Source organism: Centruroides sculpturatus, unplaced genomic scaffold (assembly GCF_000671375.1).
Source record: "Centruroides sculpturatus isolate CEXI.00-Female unplaced genomic scaffold, Cexi_2.0 scaffold509, whole genome shotgun sequence".
In the NCBI taxonomy this organism is placed as follows: Eukaryota; Metazoa; Arthropoda; class Arachnida; order Scorpiones; family Buthidae; genus Centruroides; species Centruroides sculpturatus.
The window spans coordinates 42853-56169 of NW_019384846.1; the positions used below are offsets into that span (position 1 = coordinate 42853).

General features: G+C 31.7%; 1 protein-coding gene across 1 annotated transcript in view; it reads right to left on the reverse strand.

Moving 5' to 3' along the window:
* Nucleotides 1-13317, reverse strand: part of LOC111630382 (piwi-like protein 1) — an 81297-nt gene that overhangs the window by 4498 nt on the left and 63482 nt on the right. The window contains exon 19 of the mRNA XM_023374472.1: nt 6236-6391. Coding sequence (XP_023230240.1) covers nt 6236-6391 — 156 coding nt within the window. The remainder of the gene's footprint in view (nt 1-6235; nt 6392-13317) is intronic.

A 13317-nucleotide genomic window follows, 5' to 3' on the forward strand; every position in this document is an offset into this window, starting at 1 on the left:
TTTTTTTTTTTTTTTTTTTTGAATAAATGAAATATATGGCTATGTCCTTTATTAATATAAAGCAGTCTTATAAGTTTTATTTTATGTTAGTAAAAATAACATTAATTTTATCACTACACAGTCACTTCGGGCCTCTAAATTATCTCCAGTCCCGAGGAAGGCATTGTTTGCAGCACTCCTGAAATGGCGTTGAGGCACCCGTGGTGTGCGGTAGCACTCCGATTAAAAACCGCTGCCTTAGCTCTCAGTTCTTACAAAAAAGATTTTTTAAAATAAATTATAAATTGAAATTACAAGTTTATATTTAAAACTTATATCTATAACTTACTAAACAAATTTTATTTAACAATATCGGTAAGTTTTAATTCTTTTTAATGCAAAATTACTAAAATATCATGAAATGATAAACTCTGAAGTTTGTCTTGTTCATTATACAGAATGACAAAATGTGAAAACTTTCCTTGTTGTATTGTGTAAAATATAGGCCTATTAACCGTTTATTCTTAAGACTTTTTTAATTGTGAAAAGGATAATTTTGTATACTTTAAACTTAAGAAGAATCTAATTTCTACGTTATGGAAATGAAAAGCTAACTGAATTTTATCTGTAACGCTTATTTAGTATATCATGATTAAATGTTTATGTAAATAATTTTTTGCACATATGCATGAAAAAACCAGTTCTCAAATTAAATCAATGTTAACATACTCAGGATAAGTTTGCATCAGTAAAGTTATTCCAGTGTGCAGTTCCTCTCCTTGCAAATCCAAGTCGATGAAAAGTTTTGAGAATGCTTTTATAAACATATCCGTCTTCTCTTGACCTGTATGAGCTCTTAAAAATTCAAGATTGGAAGAAAACTCTCTTGGTAATAGCAAATAATTTGCTTCTAGTACAGTTCTGTTGTTGTAGTGTCTGCCCTTTATTCTGTGCATTTGTAAACAACATCCGGAAGCCTAGTTTTCCCTTTTACTTGTAAATGATCAAAGGAATTTCTTAGTTTTACAATGTAATTGCTCAATGATATAGGCTACAGAAATTTGCACAATTATCAAGTGTTTATGTGCTTTTTTCTTGGAATACTTTGCTCGTTTTTTGAAATTGGTTTAAAATACTATTCCAGAGTTTCGACATTAATAATTATTTCATTTTTTCTTGAATTATGCCAGTTTTCTTTTTATTTCGCATTTTTCGGTAACACCAATAGGCCTACATGTTATTTGAAGAGTATCAACCAGTCTTAAGTCTTAACCTTTAGTCTTAATTATTTTATTTAGTTGAAACGTCATATGCATATGCTTCCTATCCGGTATCTGATAAACATTTTATCAATGGTTAATAAATGATTTCATCACAGCTCATCATTTGTTTCAAGCAGAAGAAAGTGAATGTTTGTTATAGGTAGCTACGAAATTGATAGCATCTAAGCATCAATCCATTGCAGCCTGGCTAATTACACTTACAGCTTAGTGAATACTCAGTTTATGGAATAATGATTTATAGTTATTCTATTTTTGTCTGTATTTTTCATTCATTGAACGAAGTTTTGTATACTTTATCAGCTTTAGCAAACAAAACTTGGCATCTCTTGCTTAGCTGCATTACACTTTTGTCACATACATATTACTGTCTTATGTTTCAAGCAAGATGGCTTCACTTTCGTGGACAGATTTTTTTAGATAGTATCATTTATTGGTAGCCAAAAAGAACAAACAATATCCCAGACAAATATATGATATCAATGTATGACTTGTTCTCCATTTTAAAAATTATTTCGTTTTAGTAAGACTATAATCAAGAAAATAGCAACAAAAATATATTAATTTTGAAGATTTACATTTCCCATTTTTAACGATTTTTTAATGCATATGACCAGGCCACGGCACATGGTCATATACATTACCAGTTATAACAGAAGACACGATACACAAAGCAAACGTTAAAAATTATCTCCAGCTTAAAATGAAAACATGAGTCACAAGTCAGTAGACAACCTATCACATAACTGATATGGAGCCAGCAAGGACTTCATACGTTTAACTGATTAGTACTTTTAAAATTTTTAAACTTATTATTTTTTTTTATTAATGTTAAAATTTCATTATCAAAAAATTTCAAAAATAAGCACTTCTAACAAAAACTTAAAACAAGTTTTTCAATTGGTGTAGGCAGTCAAATTAAGCTACAATTTAATTTTTAATGTAAATAAATATCCAAGTGAAAGAAATGAAGAATCGATCTCAAAGGAATGAGGCTCAAAAAAGGAGAAGACCTAAGTTGCAACTTAGTTGAAATTTACAGATAAATCTGGCCACATCACTTTACAACTATGTTTATAACTAAAATAAATTTTCTATTGTGACTACAGATGTAGGAAAATGCTGTTATGTTACCGTACACTTCGTTGGACATCTCTGTGATATTACAAACTTAAACATGTAGTTCCAGGAACGTATCTTAATTTACCCCGCATAATACTGAGCTTACAGGAAATAAAATGGTTCTCTTTATACTTAACTACAAATTTCAAGTACAAATTAGATCGTAAAAGCAAGATCTGCTTTTTTCGATTGAATCTATATAAATTTTTAACAATTTTATAAAAGCTTAATATAATCTACTTGTAATTTGATTATCCACTTACATAAAACTGTGGCAGCAATTTACTCACAAAATTCATAATTGATCTTTGTTAAAAGTGGATAATCGTTTACAAATTTCAACGATATTATATTAAATTGTTTTGTTTAAGGTTCTTAAACGAGAGACTTTGGAAGCTAACGAAGCAACAGAATATTCCAAATGAAAAAGAACAAAAAGGTAAAGTATTTTAAATGTCAAATTACGTAAAAATTGCACATTCTTTAACATTAAACACGAATCATTAACCCGGATGCACACACGCGGCAGAACGACGTCACTTTTTTCGTGGCAGAAGTTGGTTGAATTCTGTCTTTTGCGGCCAATAACAATTCGTCCGGTAGTGGCGTGAGAAAATACAATCACGTGGTTTTAATGGCGAAAAGTTGGACGCGGTTAAGCGAGATAACCACAATCGGAATAAAGAGGATAAGCGTATTTTGTACACCAGTTCTTTCTCCATCCAAGAAAATGTCTTTAATCCAAAATTTTCTAGCTAAATACAGCGAGCCGTACAAAAAAATTTATAAACACGTGGATAAGGGCAGTGTCGGTATCGTTCACCATCTTAAATACTGAATGCTTGCGTGTCACACTGCTTTTCGTTGCAATGTCGCGTGTGTGCATCCTCCTTTAAGCTTAGGCTTCTCTGTCTGGCCTCGCGCACTTGAGGAAATCGTGCAAAAGCAAAATCAAAATCCTTGCGCATTTGGATGACCAGAAGACTAACAATAGAACTCGATCGGTTGAGTTTAATTAGAAAGGAAAAACATCTCATCTTGGAAATAAAACATTTATCAAACTAATTGGTAAAAATTTTGGTTCTCACTCGGGCATTTTTGTTTGCCATTTAAAAAACTAGCGGTGTACTCGGACACCTTCCATCCCCTAACGATTTTCAGTGATTTTGCTACATTGATTCTAGCTGGCATTTTCAGAAGAAAAAAGAAAAGAAAGACTAGTTTTGTTTCCATTCCAAACTCCATCACTTAAATTTTAAAGCAAATTCTTTGGCAGCGGCTCATCTGAAGATGCAATTATACCTTTAATCTCTATATTACAAAGTGGATAACTTTAAAGAAATCTCACTAGCCAACATTTACTTGCAAAAAATTTGCAAATTTTGTTCAACCGAGCAGATGCAATCGGTCCCAACTGTTAATCTGACTATGGCATTTCCGTATACTGGTATTCTTTCTGGACAGTTATTTTCTACGTTATTGGTGGCATTTGTTTTTAAAATATATTTTCTTTGTGGTAACAACTTAGTACTTAATTTTGTGTGAGAAACAAAACATTTTCTAATAGTAACTTCGCTCTTCTTAATGGTTCTCTTGCTGGTTTATTGTTTGATGAAAGGAGTTGCTCGACTTTCCCAAAACATATTTAATAGCATCAATTCCCTAATAAACAAACCTCCCTGTAAAATTAGAGAAAGTTCCGATAAAAAAAGGGCTTATTAATTTAAGCTTCAAACAGGGTAAACAAAATTGTGCCCCCACCCACAAACTAACATTCGCCCGTATATAAATTACCCCCAATTTTTTTTTCATTTCGATGTTTTTCGATGTCCTAAGTTAAAAAGTGTAAAAATCTAAAATGGTCATTTTATGCCCGATTGCCATACTTTTCTTCTGTTATATATAAAACAGCCAGGAAAGTAAAAATGCTTACTTATAAAAAATTTTCCTGTAGGAAGTTTAATCTAAAAATTTTACATTTTAGTATCCAAAGAGAAAGCTTTCCTTTCCCCTCTTTTTTATTGCCCAACACTGCAAATTAAGATTTCAAAAAAATACAATATTTTAATAGTATTTCAAAAAAATCAGCGAATGAAAATGATTTTAACTCCTAAACTGTTCTCGTATTGAAGAGAGAATTCATGATGCAGCAAAATCACAATGAAATTAATATTGCTTTTAGTAACATTTAAGGTATATTCAAATTTAATCAAAATCAAATTTTGCTTTGCTAATTCTGGCTGTTTTGCCTATTTATCCAAATTTTTTCAAGTTGTAATTCTAAGTAACGTGTTAAAAATTATTAAAATATGTAACGTGCGGTNTTTTTACTATGTTATATTTGTTATGTAAATAAAATCAATATATAATAAAGGAAAAGCTATCGAAGTACTTTTTGTATTTACTCTCTGATTGAATTCTTAATAAAATATACTTTTAATATTTAACATATTTGTTATGAATTTGGTTGATTTCGAACAAAAGTATTGACAAAATGGCCGAATTACGAAACTAAAAATATTAATACGAAATTAAAATATTATTACTATTCACTCGAATTTTTGAATATATAAATAATCCATTTAATTTTAAAAATAATTTATATTTTTACATTAAATTATTTTATTCATATTAAACAAGGTTAGTTGCGTCACAAACTAATGTAACATACATTCGACGAATAAGTGTTGCAGACAACTGACACTACCGTTAAAGCGATTTATTTTCTTTCTCCATAGCTACTTATGAACAATTGATTTCATATTTGGGTGTTTTACAGTAGTTTTTTGTACTCGAAGAGGTGTGTATATGCATTCGTGGATTATGTCAAAGATAATAAAATTCCACACCTTTCACCATACTTTCCATTGCAAATCGGGTCATCAATGGTGAAATTGATGTTGAAAAAGGGAGTGAAGAGAGATTTTTAAGAACTAAAGCGAAATGCATTTTATTGGCAAAATTTTCTTGTATTTCTCAGCTTTGAGTCTATTTTGTAATTTAATGTATAAATATATATTAAGATGTTAGATGCATATAAAAATACAGTAGATCGTCGATTTTCCGAAAGTCAATCATCCGAAACGTCAATCATCCGAAAGATTTCCAGTCGGCAAATTTAAATTTTCGCCAGTGCTGTGGAGCTTCAATCTTTGGCTATGACTTGGGCTACTCAAATATTTTACGTTTTTGATACTAAATTAACATCTGAAGNCCGATAAAAAAAGGGCTTATTAATTTAAGCTTCAAACAGGGTAAACAAAATTGTGCCCCCACCCACAAACTAACATTCGCCCGTATATAAATTACCCCCAATTTTTTTTTCATTTCGATGTTTTTCGATGTCCTAAGTTAAAAAGTGTAAAAATCTAAAATGGTCATTTTATGCCCGATTGCCATACTTTTCTTCTGTTATATATAAAACAGCCAGGAAAGTAAAAATGCTTACTTATAAAAAATTTTCCTGTAGGAAGTTTAATCTAAAAATTTTACATTTTAGTATCCAAAGAGAAAGCTTTCCTTTCCCCTCTTTTTTATTGCCCAACACTGCAAATTAAGATTTCAAAAAAATACAATATTTTAATAGTATTTCAAAAAAATCAGCGAATGAAAATGATTTTAACTCCTAAACTGTTCTCGTATTGAAGAGAGAATTCATGATGCAGCAAAATCACAATGAAATTAATATTGCTTTTAGTAACATTTAAGGTATATTCAAATTTAATCAAAATCAAATTTTGCTTTGCTAATTCTGGCTGTTTTGCCTATTTATCCAAATTTTTTCAAGTTGTAATTCTAAGTAACGTGTTAAAAATTATTAAGATATGTAACGTGCGGTATAAAACATTACTTACTGGCCAATTGAAATAGAGATGAGTTAGTTTAAACGTCAGTCGTTGAATGTGTTCGGGAGGCAAACCGCTGGTGTCAAATATCACGTTATATTGTGTTGGAGAGACCGTCCCTTGTCGAACACTCTGTGATACCAAGAAGAAATCGTATCTAAAAAAAAGTTAAACATTACAGATAATTCATTGTTTTAACATTATAAAAATGTTATTTAAATAAAAAAATACAAACTATGAGAGCGAGGCAAAACATTTGATTTTTTTCTTGTCAACGGTATAGTACTAATAATTTTCTGATTTTGACTGTTGTCAGGAAGTTACTAGTACAGCATATATATTCATAAAATTATACATAAGCATCACCCTTTGTTTACACACTATGGCTAGCAAAACAAATGTTTGCCATTTGCTTATGACAAAATGAAAATGTACACACGGAAACTACTAATGCGGCAATTGAGTTTTTGACAAAAAATTTTACAGTTCCCACACACAACATATAGCTAATATTTGTCATCCTGCAACTTTTTCGTATTCCCAGTAGTAAAGTTGAAGCCACAGAGAACACTTTTCCTGTCCACGACAGCAGTGAACAAAGTGGTCAAAGTGTCAAAGGCAATTCTGAAGAACGGCTCAAAATGATATATAGTTGGCACGACTATTGTTTGCCATAGTTTGTAAATTAATAACATGAGACCTATTGTCCTAATTTATAATCAAGAATTTTTAATAAATATAAACATTTAACTGAAGTTAATACTGCTAATATAATTAAACACTCTCGCTCAATCCCTTTTCGAGACAAAGTGAAGTCCAAGGGAATATTTGGGCATTCATAAATAATTCTATCACTCCTTAAAAATGCAAAAATGAACCAAAACATAGGTCAACTATAGTTGCACTGACTATACTACTACACATCTTCAAAGTCTTGCAGAAACAAAAGTTAATTGAATTCCAAGAGGAATACTTTTGAAAAAGCTCATCATAGTTGCTATGCCCAAGAATAATTGATGTTTTGTTGTTTACATAAGAATGTCCTTGATCGGCCTCCTGTACGGAGCCCTTCAAACTTTGCAATAGCATGAGCTATTGTGAAACACGTTTAGCTGGAAATAAATAATGGGAAGGCTGAGATGTTTTTCGGGACCAGAAAATGTTTTTTATTTTCCAGGCACAAAATAACCTGTAACATTTAAATTGTTAGACATATAACTCCAGGCTATCTTAGAGACAAGCACTTGAGATTGAAGTAATTTGTAGACCACACTTCATTTCATTGCACATAGTAAGCAAACAAACAACTACACTTTCAGATATAGTGTGTTTCAATTGATTTGATTTCACTTTTAATTTAAATTAATTGATTGATTTTATTTTCAGTATAAAGGCTCTGGCTTTAATATAAAAATAAGTAAAACTCCCAGAGTTTTACTTATTTTTAGCTTTAATTAAATGGCTACTCACGGTTAATAAATTTGTCATTTAATTTGAGTTTAACACCTTTAAACATAAATTCATGAATGTCGTTTACATTATGTAAATGACAATAATAATAAATTAATTTTAAATTCACTGTCCTATGTGATGAGCCCAGATTGGGTTAACCAATTGGTTAAATTAGTGTTAAATAATAACTTTTTTGAATTTCAAGGTAAATATTACCGCCAATCGGAAGGTATTCCATTGGGATCCTGCATAGGTCCTAGATTGGCTGAGTTGTGTATGATCACAATTGATAAAGAAATCAACAAAACCCGTGGCATAATAAGTTATCAAAGATGTGTAGATGACTGTTTTATCATCTATGATAAAAGCATACTAGATATTGACTCCTTTGTTTGTGGAATTAATTTAATAAATAAAAATGTCCAATTTCAATGTGAAAAAGAAGTAGATAATAGACTGAATTACTTAGATCTTACTGTTGTTAGATTAAATGGCAAATTATTATTTAAAAAATATGTTAAAGACTGTGCTACCGATAAAGTTATTGACTTCAAATCTAATATACCTTTATATATAAAAAAGAACACTTTTCAAATGTATATCAACAAAATTAAAGAAAGAACGACCTTGCACACTGATCAAGAAATGGAAATACAAAATATAATAAGAATGTTTAATCTAAATAATTACCCTAGAACATTATTGAGTGGTTGGAAGCAAGTAAAGGCAAAAGGAAAAATATATTGTTAAATAGACAACCAATAGATGTTAAGACTGTGTACCTAAAAATAGAATATGTTTTTGGTGTTTTTGAAAAATTAAAAAATGAATTAAAAAGATTAGATATTATTTTAGTACCAAACCACAAAAGCACCATAGCNAAAAAAACTAGATATTATTTTAGTACCAAACCACACAAGCACCATAGCAAAATTGTTAATCAGTAAACATGGTAACAATGAACATAATGATCTGGAAAAAAATAATGTAGTTTATTCATTGGATTGCAGTTGTTCACATAAAAAAAGATATGTAGGGGAAACTGGGAGAAAATTAAAGACAACAATTAAAGAACATATATATACCATCAAAAATAATTTGATATCATCATCAGTGGCACAACATTGCAACACTGAAGGGTGTGAAATTTTAAAAGATAGCATCAAGTGTATTATGACAGAAAACAATCAACTAGAAAGAAGACTACAGGAAAACCTAGAAATTCTAAAGATACAAGAAGACATCAGAATTAATAACAACACAGGACTGAAGCTACATGAGGGGTGGATTGACATTGTTTACACTTAACCTTGAAACAGATGCCAAACAGATGTAAGCACATCTGACATAGGCACATCACCTTGTAAAATGCAGTACAGTTGACCAGTACAGCACCTGGTCAGTACAGTTGACTTCACAATGGCTTATAGATCGGATGTATTTTGTTTTTGTTAAAATCTGGTGACCAATTGGTTTAATAAGAGTAAGTTCAATGTTAACTTCCCCTCTTTTGTTTTTGGTTTAATATACCTAACAATATTTATTATTAATAGTGTAACCGTCTACCAGATTTTGGAAAATGTAGGAGAAACTAAGACATTTACTGGTGGAGTTAATATGTTATACAGTACCACATTCTCATTGTATTCTGATTTATACTTATTAATTTAGTTTAGTGTACGTGTTACATTGAGAAATTGTAAATGCAGTGTACTGCATACGTGGGTTATCCCGGTGTATTGACAGATTATTGGTTTTGTATTTGTTATGTTGTTACCATGTGTTTGTAAGCTGATGAGGGGTTCTTGTACCCGAAATGCATACTTACCTAAATTTGATATGTGATTATTAAAGACCACCCCTTTTTTATAAAAGTTCTGGTCCTTCTTTCAGTCGGCCTTGGTGTGATAAGCCCTGCAAAAATGTTATGCCCTATTTGTTGGGTTATATAATTCTGTCTAATGTAAATGACAGTTAACACAGTTTTTTATTAATTTCATTCAGATTGAATTGCAACTTGTTCCAAAAAACAAAAGATCTTACTCCCATGAGCATTGAAAAATAATTTGAACAACAACATTATTGATGATTTGTATTGCAACATCTAATGACACAAGGCAATCTCGGCACCACTAAGTTCTAAATCTGTAGCCCTGTCGCCGATTAGTTGGACCCGTAGACTTTCATTAACATAGGAAGTTGACCATCGATGGCCAGCTGTGCAGAGTAGTATGTTTAGAAACTGAGTTACTGTGTGGCATCCAAAAAAAAAAAATACGGTACTCAAAATTTTGTTATTAACTCAACGTTTCACTGTATATAGAAATAAATCCAGTTGTGACTTAATTAGGTAGCAAAGGAAGTTATAAAATTTTTTTGAACGTTAATATGTAATTGACTTGATTGCACACTTTCTACACTAAGCATTATTCTAATGCATTTTGTGATGTCATAATTTTCAAATTCCTCATATCTATAATTGTTGCATGTTTTTAGATAGAAGTGGATAAAGTGTGATGTAATAAACATCAATAAGATTTGCTTGAAGATAGAAGTACATATGTTGGAAATTTAAAAGCATAACAGTAAGATAATAATCCAACAAAACACAACCAGCTAAAACTGCCTAGACCAAATGGTTATATACAGTAGACCCCCTATAACAGTGTTGATAATTCGGTATTATATGAATTCCATGTTGTACGAGTCGCTTAGATTTTACAAATACATGAGCCGTTCACAGCCTGGCACACATATTTGCAAAATCTAAGTGACTTGTACAACATGGAATTCATATAAAACAGAATTATCAACAGTGTTATAGGGGTCTACTGTACCTACCTTACCCCAAAGCAAATGGACTTTACCATCCACCTCCATGTGCCTGCACAGTGATAAAAAGAGCAAGGTCTATCGTGATGTTCTTGAAATTTGAGCAGCAAAGTTGGATAAAAATTGAAGTGCCAAAGGTTATATTGCACAATAGAGTCACAAAAAGATTCAGAAGCTAGTGGAGAATCTGCATTACCATATACATTATACAGCAATAGCAAGATATGTAAACGTTTTCAACAAGGAACACAAAAAATACAAAAGTTAAGCATCATCCAGTTCATCCCTGTGCAAGTGAAGAACAAGTAAATGCTATTTCCACATTACTAGAAACAGATTGGCACAAATAATTCACGAGTTAGACCAAGAGACACAGTTGTTGCATACAGCAGATGACATAGTACTGATGAGACAAAAGTCCAACATCAACCAGATATGTGGAACAGGGATCTAGAGGAAAGAGGACTGAAGATAAGCCAAGAGAAAAGTAAGACAGTTTTGATGTGAAAGAGTACTCAGGAAAAGAGAGGGAAAAATTCAAACTGAATGAAGACTTACTGGAGGATGTTGACAGCTTTAGATACATAGAAACAAAAATATCAAATGATGGAAATTAAGCAAAGAAATAAGTAAAAAAATATAGCAAGCTGACGGTTACTACCAGAGAATGAGAACTTTGATCTGGAAAAAGGAAGAAGTGCCACTTAAATGTAAAGGAGCTCTTTATCAATTATACTTTGTCTGAATACAATGGATGATTGGTTAACGAACATAATCCANTTTTATGTTTTATTAAAATGTAATTCTGCCAGCCCATTTCTACAAAAGAATATAGCAAGTTGATGGCTACTACCAGAGAATGAGAACTTTGATCTGGAAAAAGGAAGAAGTGCCACTTAAATGTAAAGGAGCTCTTTATCAATTATACTTTGTCCGAATACAATGGATGATTCGTTAATGAACATAATCCATTCCAAGACTTTGTTCACTATCCGAAATGTTTGTTAACCGATTATCTATTTACTATAGGTTTTTATGGGAATTTGATCAAGTCGTTCTGGAAACTCCAAAAAATAAAATATATATACTTTCTTACTATGTAAATAAATGTAATAATAAAATCATATATATACACAGTCTTGCATTTTTATTAGTCATGTTTTTCCATTTGTGGGGGTTAAAAAATCTGTCTAATGTAGATTGCTTTTTCCCCTTCTTTAGGATTTTTCAGAAGTAACCAGTCCCTGCCTGACAGTCTTACAAATACTATACAAGAATTGTTTCTGTCAGAAAAATAAACGGCTGGAATTACAAGGGAGAGTTTCAAAGTTTGGAGGAATACTATCTGATCGGTATAGGGTTGAGCGTCGATGTCAACATCTACTGTGCCCCAAAAAGTTTTGAATTGTTACCTGAAGACAAGGGAAAACCAAACGGCATTGGTTATTTTACGGCACTTCTTCTTGTGTTTGTTCTGTGAAGTGTTCGTTGTCCAAACAAAAATATTTTGTGAAAGTGTTCGTTATCCAATTTGTTCAAAGTCCGAACTGTGCATTAACCGATCACCCACTGTATTGACTTATGGAGCTGCATGGACTACATCACGAAGAGAAGACAAAGATCCAGACAGCAGAAATGACATTCCTCAGGAGCATGCTGAGTAAGACCAGAGAGACAGGACAAGGAATGAAGAAATAAAGGAAAAAACAGAAATGGAAAATTTGGGGAGGTAGACCAAATTAGACAGATGATTTGGACACATCAAGAGAATGGAATACCAAAGTTGGTATTGGAGAAGATGAAAGGAAGAAGTGGATGGACAAGATAGCTGAAGACCTCAGAAAAAGATTTAACAATGTAATAGAGGAGTGATGGAAAGATAGAGATGAAGGTCTTTCATCCATGGCCCAACCCAGGGTTCACCAGATTAAGAGCAAATAAGGGTTCTGTATATCTTGAGTGTGAAATGCAAAAATGGCAATGTTATCAATTACTCTGCTTGTACTTACTTTCAATGCTATAAGCGTGAAGGAGGGGGCTTTATTAAACTGTATCATTACACTGGATGAGACAAGGGCAAGATCATACAAGCCAGAATTGAAATGGCATTTGAACAAGTAGTATTGTTGCAAGTCACCACTAAAGTTAAAATTTCAAACCATACACAGTTATTCTTGTATATGATTGCAATGTTATTTTGATGCATGCAGTATCCCAGGCCAGACTTGAAATGTGCAGTATTACACTACATTTTTGGATAACAAGCTGCAGCCAGCTTTGAGAGAAAAACAAACACTTTCTGCAGAACCCATTTATCATCTTGCATGACAACACTCAAGTACATTCCACAAAGTTCTCTATCATTTGCAATACTCTCCAGACTTAAGCCCCTGTGTCTGACTTAATCTCTAAGATAAAAGAACCACTGCATGGAAGACAGTTAAAACTATACCAGATATTCTTCAGGCAGTAGCTCACTCTTTTTGAGTAATCAACCAAACAGGCTCTGCCAATGGCATCCTATAACTTCCACATTGCTAGCAACAGGTTTTACAAATTGCTGGTAACTAAAATTAAATGACAGTAAAATCAAAAACATGTATCTTTTTTGTACAGACTGTAATTTCAGACTAGCTACTATTAAAATTAAAACCCTGGTATACATGCACTCTAACATATAAATTTTAGTATATATCACTGAAACTTTTAACACACAATTTCAGGCATTTTATTGTGCATGTATCTGACAGTTTTACATGCATATGTATGTACAGTATGTATGTATATATATACTATAATTTTAAATA